The following is a 25,553-nucleotide window of genomic DNA, read 5'->3' on the forward strand; positions in this document are numbered from 1 at the left end:
TCATTAACTCTTTTCCCAGATTACATAGCATTGACATTTGTATTCCTAGGCATTACTAATCAAGCTCCACACAAACAGACATCAATGGAGCACACCGGTGATATTTGAATCACATTGCCTCCGAATGATTGGAATATTACTTACGATTCTGTATTAATATCAGTGAAGTAGTGGTAAAAGGTGGGTAATGGGTAAACTACTCCAATGGGCGATGGAGATAAGACAAACAACCACCGATATGAACAAAAACGTATCACATTTTACAATTGTATTGTTTTCATTTTTTATGCATTTTAATGTAGGTCTGTAGGGAATATAGGTTCTGGTTTGGGAGCCACTGGTTTGGGAACCACTGTACTAACCTCTCTCTGCTTGCTTCCGTTCTCGCTCTCTCTCCTCTGTCTCCTTCTGCATGCATTCATTGACTGACTGACAAATCTATAAGCGATTATTTAGCAGTGCACTCATTATGCGGTTTATGTTTGTTCGGGGGATGTCTGTAGACACGGCAGTAGTCGCGGGACAGTTTTAAAATTGCCTTTTGTCCGGCATTTCATGAACACACTGTCAGCAGCCTACTTGAGACAACTTCGAGCTGGGGTAGTTCGTTTAACGTTTCAGGCACCTCGGCTTGTGTCGCGAGAGGGCAGAGTTAGCCGTTTGAGAGAGTGGTGAATGTACTGCTAAAAAGGCAAATCCGGGAGCAAAGTCCGGGGGACGCAGGCGAACATAGCGAACAAACCACTGTTCATGATTCCACTCGTTCGCAGAGGCAGACGTGATTAGAACTCAGTCAGATCAAGAATATAAGCGTTCTGAGCTTTGATCAACGCTGGGAGCAATATTAACGATCTTGACCCATAATTTATTTCCTTGGTTGTGTACAAAATATATATTTGTATTATTTCTTTATTTTTAATTAGAAAACATTTCAGTTGTCCGGACCTCAGTGTCCTCATGTAGTTACGCCCATGAGTGAGCCTGTGAAGACACTTTTTTTCTTTTTCGTCCTAACTCCAAAGAGTAACCAGCTCCCAGACAGAGGTTTTGAGAGATTTTTATTTTCCTGCGGCATAATTTCTACTTTGGAGGAATGCAGTGAAATAAATAACCAAGGTGCAGATGAAGGTGAGCTGTTTTATTTTGACTTTGAGTCACGCATGTTATAATGTGCATACATTTTCCCTTTGAAAAGGGCTATTGCTGTTACAGTTTCTAGTTATCTGCCCAAAATTCTATCAGTAAAATAACTTCCCATTATGAAGCATTAGAAGAAGGCAAAAAGGAATATTGCCAATTGAACAACATCTATTGCAGGGTAGATCAGTTAGAATTTATATAGCTGGCTAGAAATGGGTGTTGCATTTCACTTTATTGGTTATGTAGGCTTGTAACCTATTGATTTCTACTTACAATACAGATAATAACACAATTCTCTCATGGAATGACATGCCTTGGGCACTATCGAAAAGTGCTATTTGCATGTGAAAAACAAATGCCATGTGCTGCATTTGCTATAGGCCTGTTGTTTAAGATTTTGTTGGTGCTTTTCCTTCACACTGCGGTCCAACTAATTCCAAACCATCTCAATTGGGTTGAGGTCAGGCGATTGTGGAGTACATGTCATCTAATGCACCACTCCATCACTCTCCTTTGTGGTCAAATATCCATTACACAGCCTGGAGGTGTGTTGTATCATTGTCCTCTTGAAAAATAAATGATAGTCCCACTGAGCGCAAACCAGATGGGATGGTATCACTGCAGAATACTGTGGTAGCCATGTTTGTTAAGTGTGACTTAAATTCAAATAAATCACAGACAGTGTCACCAGCATAGCACCTCCACACCATCACACCTCCTCCTCCATGCTTCACGGTGGGAACCACACACGCGGAGATCATCCGTTCATGTTTCTTGGCTCAAGCAAGTCTCTTCTTATTATTGGTGTCCTGTAGTAGTGGTTTCTTTGCAGCAATTCAACCATGAAGGCCTGATTTCATGCAGTCTCCTCTGAACAGTTGATGTTGAGATGTGTCTGTTACTTGAACTCTTGGAAGCATTTATTTTGGCTACAATTTCTGAGGCTTGTAACCCTAATGAACTTGTTCTCTGCAGCAGAGCTAACTCTGGGTCTTCCTTTCCTGTGGCGGTCCTCATGAGAGCTAGTTTCATCATAGCGCTTGATGGTTTTTCTGACTGCACTTGAAATGTTCCACATTGACTAACCATCATGTCTGAAATGAATGATGGATTGTCGTTTCTCTTTGCTTATTTGAGCTGTTCTTGCCATAATATGGACTTGGTCTTTTACCAAATAAGGCTATCTTCTGTATACCACCTCTACCTTGTCACAACTGATTGGATCAAATGCATTAAGAAGGAAAGAAATTCCACAAACAAACTTTTAACAAGGCACACATGTTAATTGAAATGCATTCCAGTGAGTACCTCTTGAAGCTGGTTGAGAGAATGCCAAGAGTGTGCAAAGCTGTCATCGAGGCAAAGGGTGGCTTCTTTGAAGAATCTCAAATATAAAATATATTTTGATTGGCTTATCACTTTTTTGGTTACTACATGATTCCATAGGTGTGTTTTCATAGTTTTGATGTCTTCACTATTATTCTACAATGTAGAAAATAATAAAATATAGAAAAACCCTGCAAGGAAACTTTTGACTGGTACTGTATATCAAAAGAGCACAAGTTTGAGCATGTGTCCGTTAAGCCTATGGATTTTTTGGGTTTATCAGCACAAATTAGATTGCGCAATAAAAAGTCCCACTCAGGGTCTTCTTAAATTGTTTTTGACTGTATGTGGAGCACAATACCAGATAGTAGTTTAGGAGGGAGTAACAAAAAATACATAGCAGTCAGAGTGCAGTATAACTAGTACAATGCAGTTATTCTGCAATTACTGCATACAAAATACCACAGTCGACTGCAGTTACTCTACTTTTACTGCAGTTTCAAAACTGCAATCTATGTTTGTAACGGATAGGCTGGGATCTGCACTAAGCAGCTGTTGCATTTTTCACTGTCTGTCCATGGGTCTCAAAAACAATGATTGATAGGCAGCTTACACTTCTTCAATTCAACCATTATTTGGTTAAAATACACCTATACATTTGTGAACAGCCATCCACGACAACCACAATCCGTAGGGCGCAAATAGGCCGAGGTGAGAGAGCAGCAGTGTGATTCACATCATTGTGATAACCGTATCGCTTGTAAACTACACCACTGCTGTCCTTACTTACCTGCAAGTGTTTATTGAAGTGAGATGTATAATCTTTGGATTCAGACAGCAGTTGCACCATTCGACTGTTGTCTACAAAAGCATATTCCTGCTCTTTTCCTGCGATCCATCAAACACATTTGGTGGTGTGTCATCATAGTGGTCTCTGACTTGTGGTCAGACTCAGGTGGAACAAATTTGAACTTTTCTCGATGCTGATTTGAATGTCATTGAGAAAGCAGAAAGGTGTATTTTTTTTTCACAAACATCCTTTCTACATTTTAAACTAATCCTAGAAGTAATCATGTAGTTTTTCTAAAGAATCTGTAATCTGATTACAATGTATTTTATGGTAACGTAACAGACTACAGTCTTTGTAATCAGATCACATGTAACGGGTTACATGTAAACTCCCAACGCTGTGCACCCTCTTACTGGGTATTAGAATGATCAACACGCGCAAGGCATCTTCAGATGGTTTTCTGTTTCTGGCAAGGTAAAAAGTCATGTATCGAGTTAGTTTCCACACTAAGTAACACTGTAAGTTAATAAGTTATTTTTAATGGAAGTAATGTTGTCACGAAAAAAAAAAACTTTTAAAAGTAAAGTTCCCCAACAGTGGCCCTCACTGACCTGCAGTGGCCGTGGTCGCACCATCCATGTCCGTGGCACATCTGAAGGCACTGCTGTCCGATGTAGATGTCGTCCAGAGCCCATTCATCCTGCTCTCCATAGTAGTTCTGGATCCAACGGAACCGCGTGGCACTGGACCTGCACACACAGACAACAGTCAGACACATCAAAGAGAACCAAACCATCCTGAATGTATTGTCAGGAAAGCTCATAAGCAAATGTCAGGACCAGGATATACATTTGGTGAGCAGGAATACCAACAGAGTTGATAAAATGCGCATTGGCAGATTGTTAAAAACACAAATGGAGAAATGATATGCTTGAACACCACATTTTATAAAACCCCAGAACACTAATGAGACTGGGGAGGTGACACGGATCAATATTGGATCCATCCATACTATATCATCCTTTTTGTTGCTTTACCGTCCGTGATGGGGGTGCTCCATCACCTGTGTAACTATATACAAGCACGTATGTCTGAGTACCAGTGGATTATGTCTGTGAAATGAAAGTGCACCCCCACCTAGACCCCTAATGTGTATTTTAGTGCATGACCCTGCATGTGTGATGGTGATGGATGGTGGAGCCACCACGCCCAGTTAGGTTAATTTGTTACAGTCAGAGCAGGTTAGTTCCCTGCAATAGTGACCCAAAATCGACCCAGAGGTGGCCAGGAATCCTTCATGAATGAGATGAGATTAGGAAACCTACTTATTTAAGGCCATAGGGCTGGGGAGGGGAGGGTAGAAGAAGGTGTGGGGTGGGGGGGTGGGGATGGAGAGGTGAAGGGAGACAGGAATATTGGTTGTAGGTCAGAGTGCCCTCAGGGAGAGGGGAGTGGGAGGTGTGTGTGAATATCTGAGTGTTCATATTGTGTGTGTGTGTGTGTGTGTGTGTGTGTGTGTGTGTGTGTGTGTGTGTGTGTGTGTGTGTGTGTGTGTGTGTGTGTGTGTGTGCGCACTGCGGGCCCAATTCAGAGTTGAGATTAATGTGCACAACTCAGACTTTCGTAAAGCATTCTGTCAATGGGTATACCAACCTGTATGGATGAAAGAATGCGTGTTACCCACCATGCTCTATGAGGCAGGGGCAGAGTGATGCGTCTCCAGTCAGTGAACTCAGAGGGATGGTACACACTGGGAGCAGTGAACTCTGAACAGCTGGGCATCCCTGGTAGGCAGGCCTGGTAAGGGGAGAAAATACTCAGTCAACTCCATATCAATACACCTGACAGTACAGACACACTTCATTATAGATCTTCCAGTATCTACATGTTTTATGGTTGTTATACCTACATCAGATAAATGCACTTATTGTATGTGGCTTTAGATAAAACCGTCTGCTAAACTAATGTATGGCTGCATCAGTTCCACAAAAGAGCTGTAAAGAAGCTCTGGAGAGTAGCTCAGTCAGTACCACTAACAACTGAGATCATAAACAGACCTAATACCGGAGAATGCCCTCAAAGCTCATCGATAAGCTAAGGAACCTGGAACTAAACACCTCCCTCTGCAACTGGATCCTGGACTTCCTGACGGGCTGCCCCCAGGTGGTAAGGGTAGGTAACAACACATCCGCAAGTCAGATCCTCAACAAAGGGGCCCCTCAGGGGTGCGTGCTCAGCCCCCTCCTGTACTCCCTGTTCACTCATGACTGCACGGCCAGGCACGACTCCAACACCATCATTAAATTTGCCGATGACACAACAGTGGTGGGCCTGATCACCGACAACAATGAGACGCCCTATAGGGAGGAGGTCAGAGACTTGGCCGGGTGGTGCCAGGACAACAACTTCTCCCTCAAAAGGAGACTGAAAAGATTTGGCATGGGTCCTCAGATCCTCAAAAGGTTCTATAGCTGTACCATCGAGAGCATCCTGACTGGTTGCATCACTGCCTGGCATATCAACTACTCGGCCTCAGACCGCAAGGCACTACAGAGGGTAGTGCGAAAGGCCCAGTACATCACTGGGGCCAAGCTTCCTGCCATCTAGGACCTCTATACCAGGCGGTGTCAGAGGAAGGCCCTAAAAATTGTCAAAGACTCCAGCCACCCTAGTCATAGACTGTTCTCTCTGCTACCGCACGGCAAGCGGTACCGGAGCGCCAAGTCTAGGTCCAAGAGGCTCCTAAACAGCTTCAACCCCCAAGCCATAAGACTCCTGAACATCTAGTCATATGGCTACCCCTCCCCTCTCCACACCACTGCCACCCTCTGTTGTCATCTATGCATAGTCACTTTAATAACTCTACCTTCATGTACATACTACCTCAACTAACCGGTGCACCCGCACATTGACTCTGTACCGGCACCCCCCCCCCCCCCCTGTATATATTGCTATTTTTTACTGCTGCTCTTTAATTACTTGCTACTTTTATCTCTTATTCTTTTTTGAAACTGCACTGCTGGTTAGGGCTCGTAGGTAAGTATTTGACTGTAAGGTGAAATGTTGTATACCTGTTGTATTCGGCGCATTTGACTAATACAATTTGATTTGAATATGTGAGTAGACTTTATAGCATATCGAAGGTAATTTAAGGTGTACCATATCATAGACTGCACTTGTTGAAGGATGACATTTTCTATATGAATATGTATGAGAATTATTTTTTTCCTTTGTGCTATTTTCCAGCAAGGGTGACTTACAGATGGACGTTTCATCAAGTCATTAACAATAATGTAGGAATGGACCCTCACATCACATCAACACAACCCCCTTTTAATGGACAGCGGGCCCTTCAGACCAGCAACCCTAGTTGACCAGAAGAAGTCCCTTTTGAAATGGGGACCAGCAGAGCCAAGATATGGCCCCAATCAGCCTGCTATCTCATGTGTTCTAAACAAACCGGAAGAGCCCAAGCTGGAATCATTTTTGCTCCAGTGTACGACAGTGCAATAAAACCAGATATTTGCTCTTGACCAAAGGTGGGATGCCTTTTTCTAAGACAATTATAATTGAATGTTATTTGTTGGGCAAAAGATATATAGGTACAACAATATGCACAATATCGTATTTACAAATTACAATAAAGTATTAATTAAAACAATTGTTTCCAAAGTGGTTCTCGATTACTCAATGAATAATGGACCAAAATGTCATAAAACACCTTTCCTAACAGCACATCAAACATGAATGACTCATAGTCTCAAGTTTCTAAGTTTAATATTACATTTATATAAGTATTTAGACCCTTTACTCAGTACTTTGTTGAAGCACCTTTGGCAGCGATTACAGCCTTGAGTCTTCTTGGGTATGACGCTTCAAGCTTGGCACACCTGTATTTGGGGAGTTTCTACCATTATTCTCCGCAGATCTATATCAAGCTCTATCAGGTTGGATGGGGAGCGTTGCTGCACAACTATTTTCAGGCCTCTCCAGCGATGTTTGACCAGGTTTAAGTCCGTGCTCTGGCTGGGCCACTCAAAGACATTCAGAGACTTGACATTGTCTTGGCTGTGTGCATAGGATCATTGTGCTGTTGGAAGGTTAACCTTTGCCCTAGTCTGAGGTCCTGAAACCTCTGGAGAAGGTTTTCATCAAGGATCTCTCTGTACTTTGCTCTGTTCATCTTTCCATCGATCCTGACTAGTCTCCCAGTCCATGCCGCTGAAAAATCCCTGCAGCATGATTCTTCCACCCCGAGAAATGGAGCCAGGTTTTCTACAGATGTCAAGCTTGGAATTCACGCTAAAGAGTTTCATCAGACCAGAGAATCTGAGAGTCCTTTAGGTGCCTTTCGGCACACTCCAAGCAGGCTGTCATGTGCCTTTAATTGTGGAGTGGCTTCCGTCTGGCCACTCTTCCATAAAGGCCTGATTGGTGGAGTGCTGCAGAGATGGATGTCCATCTGGAAGGTTCTCCCATCTCCACAGAGGAACTCTGGAGCTCTGTCAGAGTGACTTCTCCCCCGATTGCTCAGTTTGGCTGGGCGGCCAGCTCTAGGAAGAGTCTTCCAAACTTCTTCCATTTCAGAATGATGGAGGCCACTGTGTTCTTGGCGACCTTCAATGCTGCAGAAACGTTTTGGTACCCATCCCCAGATCTGTGCCTCGACACAATCCTGTCTCGGAGCTCTGCGGACAATTCCTTTGACCTCAAGGCTTGGTTTTTGCTCTGACATGCACTGTCAACTGTGGGACCTTTTATAGACAGGTGTGTGCCATTCCAAATCATGTCCAATCAATTGAATTTACCACAGGTGGACTCCAATCAAGTTGTAGAGACATCTCAGGGTGATCAATGGAAACAGGATTCACCTGAGCTCAATTTCGAGTCTCACTGTACATAGGCACTGTACATAAAAAGTGACTGGTAGTAGGATATACATAAATAGGTAAACAGGGCTGAAAAGTGACTGGTAGTAGGATATACATAAATAGCTAAACGGGCTGAAAAGTGACTGGTAGTAGGATATACATAAATAGCTAAACGGGGCTGAAAAGGGACTGGTAGTAGGATATACATAAATAGGTAAACAGGGCTGAAAAGGGACTGGTAGTAGAATATACATAAATAGGTAAACAGGGCTGGAAGGGACTGGTAGTAGAATATACATAAATAGGTAAACAGGGCTGGAAGGGACTGGTAGTAGAATATACATAAATAGGTAAACAGGGCTGGAAGGGACTGGTAGTAGAATATACATAAATAGGTAAACAGGGCTGAAAAGTGTAACACTTATGTGTCACGCCCTGGCCTTATTATTCTTTGTTTTCTTTATTATTTTAGTTAGGTCAGGGTGTGACATGGGGAATGTTTATGTTTTTGTTGGTTTTGGGTGTTTATTTGGTAAAGGGGTTATGGGGTGGAGTATATGGTTTTGTGTTGAGTGTATATGTCTAGCGTTGTCTATGTTGGTTAGTTATCTAGGAGAGTCTATGGTTACCTGAATGAGTTCCCAATTAGAGACAGCTGATTTCGGTTGTCTCTGATTGGGAGCCTTATTTAGGGTAGCCATGGGCTCTCATTGGTTGTGGGTAATTGTCTATGTAAGAACGTTAGTAGCCTGTATGTTTGTGCACAACGTTTGTAGCTTCACGGTCGTTTTGTTGTTTTGTTGTTTTGTTAAAGTGTTTTTGTGTCGTGTTCATCTTCGTGGTATAATAAAGGAAGATGGCTTATTTTCCAACTGCTGCATTTTGGTCCGTAAATCCGCCACACGATCGTGACAGAATTACCCACCATAGGACCAAGCGGCATGGAAGGCGGCAACAGGACCTACCTACACAGGATCTCTGGAGTTGGGAGGACGAATTGGAAAGAGATGGACCGTGGGATCAACCTGGAGAATATCGCCTCCCTCGTGAAGAGCTGGAGGCAGCGAAAGCCGAGAGGAGGCGATATGAGGAGGCAGCACGGAGACAAGGCTGGAAGCCCGTGAGTACAACCCAAAAATTTCTTGGGGGGGGCCTTAAAGGGAGTGTGGCGAAGTCAGGTAGGAAACCTGCGCCTACTCCCTGTACTTACCGTGGAGAGCGAGAGTACGGGCAGACACCGTGTTACGCAGTAGAGCGCACGGTGTCTCCTGTACGCGTGCATAGCCCGGTTCGGTACATTTCAGCTCCACGTATCGGCCGGGCTAGACTGAGCGTTGAGCCATATGTCATGAAGCCGGCCCAACGCATCTGGTCACCAGTGCGTCTCCTCGGGCCGGCGTACATGGCACCAGCCTTACGCATGGTGTCCCCGGTTCGCCTACATAGGCCGGTGCGGGTTATTCCACCTCCCCGCACTGGTCAGGCGACGGGGAGCATAGAACCAGGTAAGGTTGGGCAGGCTCGGCGTTCAAGGGAGCCAGTACGCCTGCACGGTCCGGTATTTCCGGCGCCACCTCCCCGCCCCAACCCAGTACCACCAGTGCCTCCTCCACGCACTAGCTATATGGTGCGTGTCTCCAGCCCTTTACCACCAGTGTCTAAACCACGCACCAAGCCTCCTGTGTGTCCCCAGAGTCCTGTGCGTCCTGTTGCTGCTCCCCGCACTAGCCCTGAGATGCGTGTCCCCAGCCCGGTGCCACCAGTCCCGGCACCACGCACCAGGCCTACAGTGCGCCTCAGCCGGCAGGAGTCTGCCGTCTGCACAGCAATGACTGAACTGCCCGTCTGCCCAGCGCCATCTGAGCCATCCGTCTCCCCAGCGCCATCTGAGCCATCCGTCTCCCCAGCGCCATCTGAGCCATCCGTCTGCAATGAGCCTGCAAAGCCGCCCGTCTGCCATGAGCCTGCAAAGCCGCCCGTCTGCCATGAGCCCACTGAGCCGTCCGCCAGACAGGAGCCGCTAGAGCCGCCAGCCAGACAGGAGCCGCTAGAGCCGTCCGTCAGAGAGGATCTGCCAGAACCGCCAACCAGACAGGATCTGCCAGAGCCGCCAACCAGACAGGATCTGCCAGAGCCGCCAACCAGACAGGATCTGCCAGAGCCGCCAGCCAGCCATGAGCAGCCAGATCCGTCAGCCAGCCATGAGCAGCCAGATCCGTCAGCCAGCCATGAGCAGCCAGATCCGTCAGCCAGCCATGAGCAGCCAGATCCGTCAGCTAGCCATGAGCAGCCAGATCCGTCAGCTAGCCATGAGCAGCCAGATCCGTCAGCTAGCCATGAGCAGCCAGATCCGTCAGCTAGCCATGAGCAGCCAGATCCGTCAGCTAGCCATGAGCAGCCAGATCCGTCAGCTAGCCATGAGCAGCCAGATCCGTCAGCTAGCCATGAGCAGCCAGATCCGTCAGCTAGCCATGAGCAGCCAGATCCGTCAGCCAGCCATGAGCAGCCAGATCCGTCAGCCAGCCATGAGCAGCCAGATCCGTCAGCCAGCCATGAGCAGCCAGATCAGTTAGCCAGCCATGAGCAGCCAGATCAGTTAGCCAGCCATGAGCAGCCAGATCCGTTAGCCAGCCATGAGCAGCCAGATCTGTCAGCCAGCCATGGGCCGTCCCTCAGTCCGGAGCTGCAGTCCCTCAGTCCGGAGCTGCAGTCCCTCAGTCCGGAGCTGCCATTCCTCAGTCCGGAGCTGCCATTCCTCAGTCCGGAGCTGCAGTCCCTCAGTCCGGAGCTGCCATTCCTCAGTCCGGAGCTGCCCCTTACCCTGGAGCTGCCCCTTACCCTGGAGCTGCCCCTTACCCTGGTGCTGCCCCTTACCCTGGTGCTGCCCCTTACCCTGGTGCTGCCCCTTACCCTGGTGCTGCCCCTTATCCTGGTACTGCCCCTGACCCTGGTACTGCCCCTTACCCTGGTACTGGTCCTTAGTCCGGAGCTGTCCCTTAGTCCGGAACTCCCCCTTAATGCAATGGGGTTAATGTGGAGGGGGGTCGTTTGGAGGAAGCCTAGGAGGTGGTTAGGTACTGTGGTGACGTGGGGACTACGACCAGAGCCGGAGCCGCCACCGTGGAGGGGAGCCCACCCAGACCCTCCCTTAGACTGTGTATGGTGCGCCCGGAGTTCGCGCCTCAAGGGGGGGGTTATGTCACGCCCTGGCCTTATTATTCTTTGTTTTCTTTATTATTTTAGTTAGGTCAGGGTGTGACATGGGGAATGTTTATGTTTTTTTTGGTTTTGGGTGTTTATTTGGTAAAGGGGTTATGGGGTGGAGTATATGGTTTTGTGTTGAGTGTATATGTCTAGCGTTGTCTATGTTGGTTAGTTATCTAGGAGAGTCTATGGTTACCTGAATGAGTTCCCAATTAGAGACAGCTGATTTCGGTTGTCTCTGATTGGGAGCCTTATTTAGGGTAGCCATGGGCTCTCATTGGTTGTGGGTAATTGTCTATGTAAGAACGTTAGTAGCCTGTAGGTTTGTGCACAACGTTTGTAGCTTCACGGTCGTTTTGTTGTTTTGTTGTTTTGTTAAAGTGTTTTTTGTGTCTTGTTCATCTTCGTGGTATAATAAAAGAAGATGGCTTATTTTCCAAAAGCTGCATTTTGGTCCGTTAATCCGCCACACGATCGTGACATTATGGTAATACACTAATGGTAGTATTTACAGTACCAGTCAAAAGTTTGGACACACCTACTCATTCAAGAGTTTTTCTTTATTTTTACTATTTTCTACAATATAAAATAATAGTGAATACATCAAAACTATAAAGTAACACATATGGAATCATGTAGTAACCATAAAAATGTTATTTTAATATTTGAGATTCTTCAAAGTAGCCACCATTTGCCTTGATGACAGCTTTACACACTTTTGGCATTCTGTCAACCAGATTCATGAGGAATACTTTTCCATCCGTCTTGAAGGAGTTCCCACATATGCTGAGCCCTTATTGTCTCAATTGGGTTGAGGTCAGGTGATTGTGGAGGCCAGGTATTCTGATGCAGGTCCATCACTCTCCTTATTGGTCAAATAGCCCTTACACAGCCTGGAGGTGTGTTTTGGGTTATTGTCCTGTTGAAAAACAAATGATAGTCCCACTAAGTGCAAATCAGATGGGATGGCGTATCGCTGCAGAATGCTGTGGTAGCCATGCTGGTTAAGTGTGCCTTGAATTCTAAATACATTTCTGACAACGTCAACAGCAAAGCACACCCACACCATTACACTTCCTCCTCCTTGCTTCACGGTGGGAACCACACATGCAGAGGTCATCGGTTCAGCTACACCGCATCTCATAAAGACACGGCGGTTGAAACCAAAAATCTTAAATTTGGACTTCAGATTTCCACCAGTCTAATGTCCATTGCTCGTGTTTTTTGGCACAAGCAAGTCACTTCTTCTTATTGGTGTCCTTTAAAGGGAAAGGGGGATACCTAGTCAGTTGTGGTTTCTTTGCAGAAAATAATTTTAGCAGCAGCATAGGTTGGGTCTGAGTGGGTAGAGACTTGTAGATTGGCATAGTGACTTTGAGGATAGTCTGTGGGAGAGGGAGAGCAGTAGTTGTTAGCCATTTAACAGTCTTATGGCAAGGGGATAGACGCTGTTTAGGAGTCTGTTTGTCTGAGCCTTGATGCACTGGTAGCTCCTGCAGGACAGAAGCATGGAGAAAAGTCCATGTCTCAGGTGTCTTGAGTCTTTGGACCTTTTCACAGTCTTTCTCAGACACTGCCTGGCATGTACATCCTGGATGGCTGGGAGCTCACTGGGCCATCCACACCACCCTCTGTAGGACCTTCTGGTCGTGGACGGTGCAGTTGCCATACCAGACTGTACAACCAGTCTGGAAGCGCTCAATAGTGCAGCTGTAAAATCGTTTCAACCCCCTGAGGGAGAAGAGGTGTTGCTGTATTTTCTTCATGACAGTTCGAGTGTGAGAGGACCATGTTAAGTCCTCAGTGATTCGGACACCAAGGAACTTGATGCTCTTGACCCTCTCCACCTCGATGTGGATCTGGGTGTAGATCTGTTGGGGCGGAATACGAATTGGTGTGGGACTAGGGTGTCTGGGAGGATGGAGGTGATGTGGGCCAGATCAGCCTTTCAAAGCACTTCATGATTTCAGATGTTAGTGCTACAAGGCGGTAGTCATTGTGGAAGGTAGCGTTAGAGTTCTTGGGGACAGGAATGATGGTGGTCAGCTTGAGCCGTGGGGAAGACTGTAACAAAGTGAGGTTGAAATTGACCGTGAAGATGCGTGCCAGCTGGTCTGCGCATGCACTAAGAAGTGCCCTGGAATACGGTCCCCCTGGCTTTGTGAGTGTTGAGCAGATTAAGAACGTTACTCACGTCAGCCTTGGAGGGCGAGATCACGCCGTCCTCTGAGCTGGTTGGGGCCCTTGTGCATGGCTCGGTATTGTTTTTGTTGAAGCGTGCATAAAATGCATTGAGTTCATCTGGTAGAGAGGCATCGTTGGATAGATCATGGCTAGGTCTACCTTTGTAATCCGTAAACGAGTGTAGCCCCTGCCACATTCGTCGAGCGTCGAAGCCGGTGTAATAGGATTCCACCTTGTTCCTATATTGTCATTTTGCCTGTTTGATGGCTCTGCGGAGTTACCATACCACGGACATACCAACCCTAGGATAGGTCAGGGGAGACTTGGATGACTCTCTCCCCCTTTTCACGCTTGAACCAATAAGCAGAGTCAGATAGTTTGGTGGAACATTTTGAACACTACCCTCAAATGGTGGGAATAAAAGAATGAGGAACGTTTCACACCTCAGTTCCAGTGAATGTCTTGGCTGTCAGGTGTAAATGTCGAGACGACTTCTGGACGAACCACCCAAGGACTTACTCTTGCAAATTGTTATTTTTCAATTGAAGCCGAGAGAAGGATTCCAGATCACCAGCTCACATTTTTTCGATGGATGGTGTGCTGAACATGTAAAATGTTGAGGTGATGTCCTGGGCATGGGCAACTGCATGTCTCATGTGCCCTGGGGTCATCCTTATGACATATTGTGTTACCATCCTGCCCTGGTTGTCATATGGTGACTAGAACCATGTTATTTTGCTGTTCTTTGACAACAATGTCTCTCTTTCAGCTTGGGGGATTTCTTCTTCAACTGAAGATGATGCATTGTGCTCTGGGTTATATTCTTCCCCATCTTCTTCTTCAGATACCTCCTCCTTTTCTAAATCATTGTTCTCTTGTTCCTCCTGGACATCTGAAAAAATCTGATCTACGACCTGTTGGTCACTGAAACGTGCACCATTAGCTTCAGCAAAGATAGAACTGGGGGGACTGTCATCTGCAGCACCTTTATAGCCTCTGACTTCATCCCCCATTTGTAAACAATTTCAAGAAATGTTTATTTTGTCAGATTTAAAAAATTATTTTGTCAGATTTTTAAAAATTTTGTCTGTGAACTTGAGTCATGTGTGGGTCGTGGAGGGAAGATGCTGCACGAGCACAAGAAAGTTTTAGTTTTATCTGAGTTCAATGAGTAGCACACAATCTCAATTTCTCAATGTGTGTGTGTGTGTGTGTCTTTGTGTCTTTGTGGTTTTTGTGGTGTGTAAATGATTTTATAACTACCGGGTCAAAAATGACCCTAAGACATTCTTTGTACCCTGGTGGTGTACAGCTTTCATGGAAATATGAACAAAAGCAATGTTTCACTTTTTCGAATGGAAAGGTTATCAGATTTCAAGTTGAAAAAATATCATTTAGAGGGTTTCCTCTGCTGTTAAACGTAGTGGCGGGTAACTGTTATACCCTTAAGACAACACAAGGTTGAAATTAAGTAACTGCTAAACTTTAACATTAGAACTGAACCACTTCTTGTCCCTTTTAAGATGATTCCTCCAGTCACAATTCATAGACCACACCCTTTCGTAGTATGCTCAATCCAGAGAATATCCTCCTGCAGCAATTTCCTGGTAAACAACCTATTGACTTCATCATTTTCTCCTGTTCGTCATATGCCATTATCATCATTCATCCTGTAACCACTGATACCTTTTACTCTTTATTATTCTACTTTTGCATTAAACCTGTTGTTGTGCGTTTCTCTGATACAAAAGAAGCGCTACAAAACGGTACAAATTCACAAATCAGATATACCTTCAGATAAATCAATGATTACAATTTTGTCTTATAGTGTTATTGTTAAAATCACTCATAAGTCAGATCTTCTTAGAATACCGTTTTTGTTCAATAATGGACTGGTGCCCTGATTCATAAAAAAAATATGAAAAATCCTTAGAGATAAATTCATAAATTTACAGTAATATTGGCCAATATTCCATACAATAATATGAGCGTCAATACAGAATGGTAGAAGGAAGACTGTTCCAAATTATATAACTCAGGTGTAAAATCTTTGCTGTTCCTAATAAAAAAATAAATAACCACATTCTAATCTACAGAGTAGCTAGACTCACACCCCTGAGCAAGTGTGCCAAATTCCATGACTGTTAAACAGATAAAGTGATACACAGTGTACAAAACATTATGAACACCTGCTCTTTCCATGACATAGACTGACCAGGAGAATCCAGGTGAAAGGTATGATCCTCATTGATGTTAAATCCACTTCAATCACTCTTTATGATGGGGAGGAGACAGGTTAAAGACACATTTTCAACCTTGAGACAATTGAGACATGGATAGTGCATGTGTGCCATTCAGAGAGTGAATGGGCAAGACAAAAAAAGATTCCAGTGCCTTTGAACAGGGTATGGTAGTAGGTGCCAGGCATACCTGTTTGTGTCAAGAACTGCAACGCTGCTGGGGTTTTCACACTCAACCGTTTCTCGTGTGCATAAAAAATGGTCCATCACCCAAAGGACATCCAGCCAACTTGACACAATTGTGGGAAGCATTGGAGTCAACATGGGCCAGCATCCCTGTGGAACGCTTTCGACACCTTGTGGAGTCCATGCCGCTACGAATTGAGGCTGTTCTTAGGGCAAAGGAGGGGTGTTCTTAATTTTTTGTACACGCAATGCATATGTGCCTTTTATTGTTGATCATTCATTATATTTCACTACTTCTTCACCTCTTTGACCAGGTGCCAGGTCAGGCCATGATTGGTGGAGAACTCCAGGCGGACCTGTGTGTCGATGTGGGGGGAGGGGTCTCGGCCGCAGCCCATGACCAACGAGAACTGCAGTGTGTAGGAGGCTCCAATCTGCATGGACTGGGTCTCCACATAACGGATACTGGAGCCTGGGCTGGGCTCGCCTGAGAAACTACAGTACAATAAACGGTTAGCTAACGCACATTAACAACACATAGAACTGCTTATCCACATAGTGTCTACTGGAACAAGGGCCTGAAAAACACTTCATACACATCTCTTGGCTCAATCTGAAGCAGTGGTGAATGGTTTTTACCAATACCTGTAAAGCTGTTGGTAATGTTTTTTTTTAGCAGTATTTGGTTTTATTTGAGTAGATTACACAGTTACATACAATATTTGGGATGACACTATACCCCGTGAGAGTATGTTGTGTTTTGTTCCGATAGCATAAAAGCCCCAAAAATCAAGATTAATAGCAACGATTCAGCACCACTGAGATGGACTGCGACATAACTACAATTATGTAGTTCAGCATCACATGACAGTGTACAGAAACCTTCTAAGGTGCAACCTCTCTCCACTAGCCTGAATATAATTGGGAAGTACTGTAGGCCGGAAAGTGAGAAACTCTTGTCTTTAGTATACCTGAGTGTCCAGTCATGCTGGCAGTAGGGCTGGACGTGCCCCAGGTAGAAGCCCAGACTCTGAGTGACGTCAAGTACATTACTGAAGTCCAGACTTATGGTGTTGAACAGCACAGAGGTCATAGTGATCTCATCCACTGCCCAAACGTCATGCCCACGCCCAGAGTGGTACGGCTGCCACCAACGGAACTGCACCCCAAACTTACGGGCACCGGGGGGGAGCTCCACTGATACAATCCTGTAGAGGCGAGAAGGAAGGAGGAATGGAGGGGAGAGAACAAAGGTAGGTGGAGAGTGAGGATGGAGGGACGGAGAGAGGAACACAGGAAGGGATGGAGAGAGGGAGAAATGAGATAAGGGCAGGTGGAGAGAGAAGATGGAGGGAAGGGAAGGAGAGGGAGTGGGATGGAGTGTTGTCAATGTTCTCAAAATAATCCAAACAGTCCAGATGGAGTGAGTCACATTAGCAAGGCTCTGACTGACTGGGTCTGGATGGTGCTCTTCTATAACCCACACAGCTATGGATTCAATTACCTCCTCTCAGCAGACACACACACAATGTGCATTCACTCCTCTATCCCGACACTTTGCCCCCAGTCTTTTACCCCCTGATGAAGAGCTCTCTAGGTGGCCCAGGCCCAGCTCTGCGCGTGCGTGTGTGTGTGTGTGTGTGTGTGTGTGTGTGTGTGTGTAGCCGTTTGTCATTACAGCACACAGTAGGCAGTACTAAATGGGTCACTGGGGGTTACATCTCTCCTCTCAGCACCAAGCATCCATTAGCACAAGAAATATGTGTGTTAACAGTATTACAGACGCCTTAGGACTGTTTTACACATGCGCGGACACAGAGACACACACACCTCCAGCCCCCCCACCCCCTCCAGTACAGTACCTGGGTTCGTGGAAGCCCTTATATGCGTAGTGTTGCAGTAGGGTCCAGGTAATGCCATTGTCTGAGGAGAAGTGCAGCAACACACCTTCTCCTGGTTGGTCAGGGGCAGGACAGGAGCTCAGGATGCTACGACTTCCCAGACGCAAAGTGAACTGGAGGTACCTGGGGGAGAGAGGGGGGGGGGGGGTGGAGAAGGAAAGAGAGAGAGAGAGACGGGGTCGAGGGGTAGAGGGAGGAGAGGTGAGAGAGGAAGCGAAGGGGGTTAGACAAATAGACACAGATGGAGGAAGGAAGGGTGGGAGAAGAGGAGGGGCGGCAGGGTGATGGATGAGATGATTAAACGAATGAGGACAAAAATAGATAGAAGAGAAGGATGAGAGGAAGAGTGGGGGGGAGAGAGAGAGAAAGACAGAGAGAGAGGGTGAGAGAGAGAGAGCGAGAGGGAGGGAGAGAGTCATACACATTTAGACATGTTTTCACCTTCCTCTCATAATGTGTCTCTGAGAGTTGACATATCACCAACTAGGGAAGAGAGAGATGGTAGCACTCAGAATGCTACACTATTCATCAACGCACGCACGCACGCACGCACGCACGCACGCACGCACGCACGCACGCACGCACACACACACACACACACACACACACACACACACACACACTGCCCTCAGTGACACACTCAGCCCCCAGCTCTCTCTGTCCTTGGCTCTGGCTCAATCTGCCTCTAATCACCAGCCCAGTTTCCTCTTGCAGGCAGGTGTTCACTCAATCAGAGAGGAAACTGGTATTAAATATGTCCGTCAGGTGGCACACAGGGAGCCGCAGCAGGCATAATCAATCTAACACAGATGCCATCTCATCTCTCTATCCTTCTCTCCTACTCTATTCCTCACTCTCTTTCATTCTTTCTTTCCCCTCAAATCTCCTCTCATCTACAGTCCCCATCCATCTCACACCACAGGGATGGAGGGAAGGAGAGAAAGAGGGAATAGGTGACAGAGGAGAGGAGAGAGGTGACTTGTTGGAACTTCTGCAATTTCAATCAGAGATTAGAATGCCTGCTGAGGATATGAGATGAACCCTGCTATGATCCCAGTATAATGTATTCTGTGAAACTGACCATTAGAGAGGGTGTGTAAATGTGAATATTCATGTGTGCCTCCAAGTCTCATTCATAGACATTGACTGAAAATGCAAGACATTATCATTATTTTTCTCTCTCCCCTTTCTTTCCCGTACAGTAATACATGAGTATGTGCAAGCAGCTGTGAGTGTGTGTCCCTAGCCCAGTACTGTACCTGGCCTGAGAGCTGTCGAGCGGTGTGGTCACCAGGTGTCGTCTGCTGTCCCTGTTGAAGACCAAAGCCTTGCCACTGGCCAGAACCCCACAGCCGAAACTCACCTCCGCTCCCCTCAGGGAGGAGAAACTGTGGAAGGAGGAGATAAAGAACTTCAAAATCTATTGACACTCCAGAGAAGCTAGTAATGCAACATAAACTGTAAACAAAATAGAATGTTCAGACAATTATAAACGTTTTTTTGCCAGCAACAATAGCACATTGTCCTAATAGCAATGTAACACAGTGCTTAACGTTCAACATGTGTGTGTGTGTGTCTGCCAGTCCGTCCGTCTGACTGTCTATCGTTGAGAACGTTCTCCTTTTAGTTTACCTGTGGTAGGAGGAGAGTCTGGGGGAGGAAAAGCCCTCAGACAGGAAGGCAGAGAATGTCTGGGATGCCAGCTCACACGCTGGACCACTGAACCCTGGGTCACACCTACAGGAGTAGAAGGGCGGGAGGGAAGGGTATGGGGGGGGGGGGGGGGGTATGAAGGAAGAGTGGGAGGAGAGGGGGAGGGAAGGGAGGAGGAGAGAGGGACATAAATGTTGGGGGGGTTAGAAAATATGGGGACAGAAGAAGAACATATTAGGAAAGGGTGGGAGGGAGAGGAAAATTGGGATGAGAGAGGGAGGCAAGAAGGCAGAATAACAGACAGAAAGAGAGAAAGAAACGAGACAAAGAAGGAGAAAGGCAAAGTAGAAAAACAGAGAGAGAGAGAGAGAGAGAGACGGGAATGGATCCAGATACAGAAAATAATACATAGATTAATATATGCAAATACAAATAAAAATAAAATGATTTGAGACATTTGATGAATCAGCAATAAACGAGAATGAGAATAATTAATTCAAGATATATTGTTCATTCTTTCATTAAGTTCTGTTCTTACTTGCAGCCGGTGCGGGAGCAGTGTCCTCTTCCAGAGCAGAAACGTAGGCAGGACGGACCAATGTACACTGGATATACACACAGATAAGAGAGAGATAAGAAATTATATACATATGGACTTTGACAAATAATACCTTTGAAAGATGGTCGTGGTTTCTTTTTGAGTTTCTAGAAAGTGAATCTTTCAGGGATTTGAACCATTAAACTTAGCATCGCCAGACCCATGCTCTTATGAGGCACACAGGACCACTAGTGTGTGTAAGGTTCTCACCATTGTCTATGGCCCACATGTTGCCAGCACCCATGCCACTCTGTCTCCAGCGGAACTGTGTGGTCTCAGTCAAGGCAGCGTTGGGCAGTGGGATGGAGATCCTAGTCCAGCTGTAGATTGGTAGAAACATAGTTTTAAATACAACACTAGTAGTAATTGAAGGTATCTCTATGAACACACACTAATCTGTGTGTGTGTGTGTGTGTGTGTGTGTGTGTGTGTGTGTGTGTGTGTGTGTGTGTGTGTGTGTGTGTGTGTGTGTGTGTGTGTGTGTGTGTGTGTGTGTGTGTGTGTGTGTGTGTGTGTGTGTGTGTGTGTGTGTGTGTGTGTGTGTGTGTGTGTGTGTGCGCGCGTGTGTGTGTGTGTGTGGTGCCTACCCGCTGTAGTTGTCTGAGGAGTAGATGGTGCTGTGTGGTAGGTGGGGGCCAGCACACAAATCTGGAAGACACTCCGTGTGGAGCAGCGACCAGGAACGACCGTGATTGGTGGAAAACTCCAGATTGACACTAACAAAGCGATAGAAAAATCTTATCTACACCTCCAAATGATGCAAATATACATTTAAAAAACAAGACAAAAAAGTTAGAAACTTTGCACCCATGGAAATGGACACCTCAATATTGTATCATATCATATTGTAGCGAGGTTCGAGCTCTTGACGGAACGGCTAAGGTACTGGGTTGGACCCGGGTTTGAGTCCCGGTCGTATCATATCGTACCTGTTGGAAGGCTGGTAGGACCCACAGCCCAGGTTGATGGAGAACTGTGCTACATGGGTATGTGTGCCAGGAAGGACAGGCAGCAGCTGCATGAAGTCTACTGCCCAGACGTGACGGTTGGCACCGCCATGTGCCCGCTGCTCCAGGCAGAACTGGGTGATGGGGGTCTGGAGGTCTGTGGGCAGGGCTACTGACACTACTGACGGAGTCTGGTGGAGAGGGGGAGGGTAAGGAAAGAAGGGGTGAGTTGAAGGAGAGAGGGAGGGGAGAGGAGATGAAGCACAGTTGAGGAATTAAAAATGATTCGAGCTGGATGGAGCAACATATTTTACATTTAGCTAGCTGAACATGAAAAATACCGTTTGAATTTGCTCAGTTCATAGAGCAGCCTAGTGTAGTAGATGGAGCAGGTCTATGTTATGTGTGTAGTCTCACCCTATAAGAGGAGTACGGCAGGGTATCCAACAGCACAAGGTCTCGTCTCCCCTCTGACCTCCCAAACAAGATGACATCATTCTCATGGGACTCTCCTGGGTCACACTCCCCACCACCTGCAGGGAAACACACAGACATGCACGCCTTCTTTGTCAGGAAAACATTTGGCTGCAAGCATAAAAAGACGGATAGCGTAGCCCCCCTTCATCTGCACTGATTGGATAAGACTTGACAGGTGAAAACAATATGGTGGAAGCTCAACAGGTCAGTGCAAAGAAGGTATTTACATCATTGAGAAAGAGTCTGTGTCAGTGGTAGGTGGTTCTTACCCATGGTGAAGTAGAACCGAAGGTTTCCGAAGGAGGTGGTATCCAGGTAGGGAGTACACATCTTCCTCTCTCCGTCCCTCTCAAACACCAGGGCCATGCCTGACTCTATCTCCCCACAATGGGTCCCATACACAGCCCCCTCGATGTCCCAGCTACAAACAGAGAGAGAGAGAGAAGGGGTTAAACACCAGGGCCGCCATGCCTGACTCTATCTCTCTACACTGGGTCCCATTCACAGCCCCCTCGATATCCCAGCTACACACAGAGAGAGAGAAGGGTTACATTGGAATAGCAATCCTATCTCAGCAGTTTCTGTCTCTCCTTCTCAGTACTGATGACATTTCCCTGTGTGTGTGACAGATGGAGTATGGACAGGGAGGTGACACCTGTTCCAATCCTCAGCAGGATCTGCTTGAGCCACGCATGACGCATGAGATATGACACACGTACGACAAAAGACAGGTTTCAACTGACATAGACAGGTCCTCTGAACTGAAATACATGACATTTGAGACACAATGATGGGAATGAGATGAGCCTTGTGAGTGACAGACACTCAGTCTCCAAGACCTAGGTTAAGGCCAGAATAAAATCACTTCCAAAAGCACTTCCATGATGATGATGATGATGATGATGATGAAAGAGAAAGGGAGAGGGAGAGATGAGCTGTGTTCGAATTCTCATACTAACCGCCCTAACCGTACTATTTGTTTTGTGAATTGAGTATGTAGTATGCTTATTGGTCATAGTATGGATATATTTAGTATGCCACACATTTTCTGTGCTTTTAGTGCCGTAATGCAATTCCTCAGAAAATGGGCGTGGCTTCATAACTTTTCAGATTTGAAGAAAGCCGAAATCCGACGAGAATGGATACAAATTCATTGCTTTAACTAATTATGACAAATGTTGAGAAAATGTTGAAAAATGTCATGAGGTAATACCTTTTCAAAGAAGTTACATTACATGTTATGTTAGCTGACAATTTGTTCGCTACGCTATCCTTACGAACCGCATAGCATTAGAACAGTAAGTATGTTAGCTAGTTACAATGACGTTAAGCCGTCATTGAAAATAAGAATTTGTTCTTAACTGAACTGCCTTGTTAAGTAAAGGTTAAACAAAAAACATTTAAAACATTTACCTAACGTTTGTTGGCTACCAATACATCGAACTTGCCAGGCAGTATATTAACTATTTGCTATCTAACTAACGACCCATCATTTATTGGCTTGATTATTTACATCACTACATTCTCAGCTAAGTGGTATAGTCGATCGATTCAATGGCTATCTACTCTGATTTCAGAGCACTCTTGCGCAGAATAACTGATGAACTTATGAACGCATAACACCCGTTGAATATGGCCGGAGTCAGTAAACTTCTGCAAAAAAAGCATATTTAAATTGCTGCCAGCAAAACAGTCACAGTCACCAACGCTCTGGATAACATGAAAACAGCCTAAGCAACTCTGCTAGGGAGGGTAAAATGGTCAGAGTGAGCGGTTCTCTCATTTGTTTCTGGAAGTAGCTAGGCAAAGTTAGCTTGGTTGCTTGACTGCCGTTGAACGCCCGGATCAACCCTACTCCTCGGCCAGAGTGTCCAGCGTGCGCTCTGAACGCTCAGAGAGCGAAACGCTCTGAATTTATGATCGGACAATCAAGCTCTGGATTTACGAACGCCCAGCGCCTAATCTGGCACTCCATATTCAATTTACGACCACCCAAAATCATATTTTTTTTTAAAACTAGGAATATGTTGAACTAACAAGCTAGCAAGAGGTTGCATAGCAACAGCATCAACTTCCGGTAGACAGGCCAAGCTCTAGTACGCTCAACTAAAACGATACTGTTCGTTTCCAGTATACTAAAATGAACTAATAGTATTTAATGTAGTATGCAGTATATACTCATTAAGTATACAGTATGTTAGTATTGGTATTCGCACACAGCTATGTACACAGAGAGATGGAGATGATGATGACATCATTATGTCTCACTTGGTGGGCAGACTCTCAAAGTCCTCCTCCCAGTAGCTCCGACCCTCCTCTCGGTGGAGGTCAATGTCTCTGGTGGAGGCGAAGGTGTGGCCCACCCCATCCTCGATGTTGCCATGGAAATACAGGGTGTTGCCCTCTGACTGACAGGCACGCTGGGAAAGAAGGAAGTGAAATGACACTGTCAAATATCATCAATACAGATGCCAATACAGTATGGCAATACCGTATTACTTTACTGTAGGTCTTGTACAAGGTGAAGTGTACACTGTAGAGCCAGGAGTTTTTCTGTGACCACGTGACCTGACCGGTAAAAACTCCTGGTCCTAGTAAGTAAGCAACAGTATTTTGGTGAGGGCAACTCGATTACCTTGATTAACTTACCTCGTTTAAAAAGATGGTTTGCAAACTGCCATTAAACAGTTGAAGAAGAAGAGGCGAGAAAAAGATGAAGAAGAACATGGTACCTTGACGGTAGCCCCAGGGAAGAAGAGCCAGTTGGCTGTGTCTGGGGGGTCCAGATTATCCTCCAGTAGGGGGGGTCTGTAAGCAGCGTTGACCAGGAGTACGTTGTCCAGGCCCCAGCACGACTCGTAGCCTTCGGGTCCCTGGGGGGCCTCCTGGGACCAGCGTACACGCACCCCATCTCCCCTGGAGTGCACTGGCAGGGGCAGGAGGTGGACTACTGTACTGCTGTTAGTTGGAGCTCTGTGGAGAGGATACATGATATATATAAGCTCAGAATCAGTGTGTTTGTTGTGTGTGTGTATTGTGTGTGTGTGTGTAGAGTGGTGGGAGGGAAGGTGTGCATGTGTGGGGGAGAGAGAGGGAGAGTATTTGTGAGTGTGTCTGTGTTTGTGTGTGTGTGCGTGGGGGTTCCCGTGTTTACACTAAAGCAGAACATGCAATTAACATGCTGCTGGGAAAAAAATTACGAAACATTATCATCAAAAATAAAAGAGGGAGAGGGAGAGGAAGCAAGAGATAGAGAGACAGAGGGTGAAAGAGAGAGAGGGAGAGAGTGAAAGAGGGGGAGAGAGTGTTTCTAAACAACTAGAGAAGAAAATATTACAGGAAGAGGAAAGGAATGACAAATTGAGAGGGGGAGGTGTGAAAGAGCGAAAAAAGAGAAGAAGAGGACATGGTGTTTATGACAGATGGATGTCTGTGTGAGGAGAGAAGGAAGCAGGAAGAGAAGGAGAGAGAGAGAGAGAAAGGAAGGGAGAAAGCGAGGGAGGGAGGGGATGTCTGTGTGAATAGGAAAGGATTGAGGGAGAAAGAGATGATGAAAGAGAGAGAGAGAGAGAGAGAGAGAGAGAGAGAGAGAGAGAGAGAGAGAGAGAGAAAGAGAGAGAGAGAGAGAGAAAGAGAGAGAGAGAGAGAGACCTGATCTTCTCCAGGGTGATCCAGTCATTGGAGCCGTTGTTCTTGTTCAGACTGAACGCCACGATGATGCTCGGGTCGGAGTAACTGAACCTACATGTGCCTGAACCTAAAGAGAGAAACACACACACACGCACACACACACACACACACACACACACACACACACACACACACACACACACACACACACACACACACACACACACACACACACACACACACACACACACACACACACACACACACACACACACGCACACACATGCACACACACACACACACACACACACACACACATGCACACACACACACACACACACACACACACACACACATGGAAAAGAGTTACATAGTGATACTTCATGAGTGGACAGCTCTGTGTATT

General features: G+C 46.0%; 1 protein-coding gene and 1 long non-coding RNA gene across 3 annotated transcripts in view; one reads left to right on the forward strand and one right to left on the reverse strand.

Annotated features, from left to right (window-relative positions):
• Positions 1-25,553, reverse strand: part of LOC129866600 (reelin-like) — a 293,866-nt gene that overhangs the window by 67,974 nt on the left and 200,339 nt on the right. For both annotated transcript variants that reach the window (XM_055939357.1, XM_055939356.1), the window contains exons 9-24: positions 25,169-25,274; positions 24,250-24,490; positions 23,786-23,937; positions 21,787-21,938; positions 21,458-21,573; positions 21,023-21,231; positions 20,681-20,809; positions 20,304-20,413; positions 20,034-20,100; positions 19,475-19,579; positions 19,102-19,230; positions 17,804-17,965; positions 16,913-17,149; positions 16,244-16,436; positions 4,941-5,053; positions 3,868-4,005 (exon numbers count right to left, since the gene is read on the reverse strand). In XM_055939357.1, coding sequence (XP_055795332.1) covers positions 3,868-4,005; positions 4,941-5,053; positions 16,244-16,436; positions 16,913-17,149; positions 17,804-17,965; positions 19,102-19,230; positions 19,475-19,579; positions 20,034-20,100; positions 20,304-20,413; positions 20,681-20,809; positions 21,023-21,231; positions 21,458-21,573; positions 21,787-21,938; positions 23,786-23,937; positions 24,250-24,490; positions 25,169-25,274 — 2,359 coding nt within the window. The remainder of the gene's footprint in view (positions 1-3,867; positions 4,006-4,940; positions 5,054-16,243; positions 16,437-16,912; positions 17,150-17,803; positions 17,966-19,101; positions 19,231-19,474; positions 19,580-20,033; positions 20,101-20,303; positions 20,414-20,680; positions 20,810-21,022; positions 21,232-21,457; positions 21,574-21,786; positions 21,939-23,785; positions 23,938-24,249; positions 24,491-25,168; positions 25,275-25,553) is intronic.
• On the forward strand, positions 433-19,134 carry LOC129866601 (uncharacterized). Its single transcript, XR_008761496.1, has 3 exons — positions 433-1,128; positions 16,256-16,453; positions 19,045-19,134. It is a non-coding gene; the product is annotated as an uncharacterized LOC129866601 (long non-coding RNA).

This window comes from Salvelinus fontinalis, chromosome 12 (assembly GCF_029448725.1).
Source record: "Salvelinus fontinalis isolate EN_2023a chromosome 12, ASM2944872v1, whole genome shotgun sequence".
In the NCBI taxonomy this organism is placed as follows: domain Eukaryota; kingdom Metazoa; phylum Chordata; class Actinopteri; order Salmoniformes; family Salmonidae; genus Salvelinus; species Salvelinus fontinalis.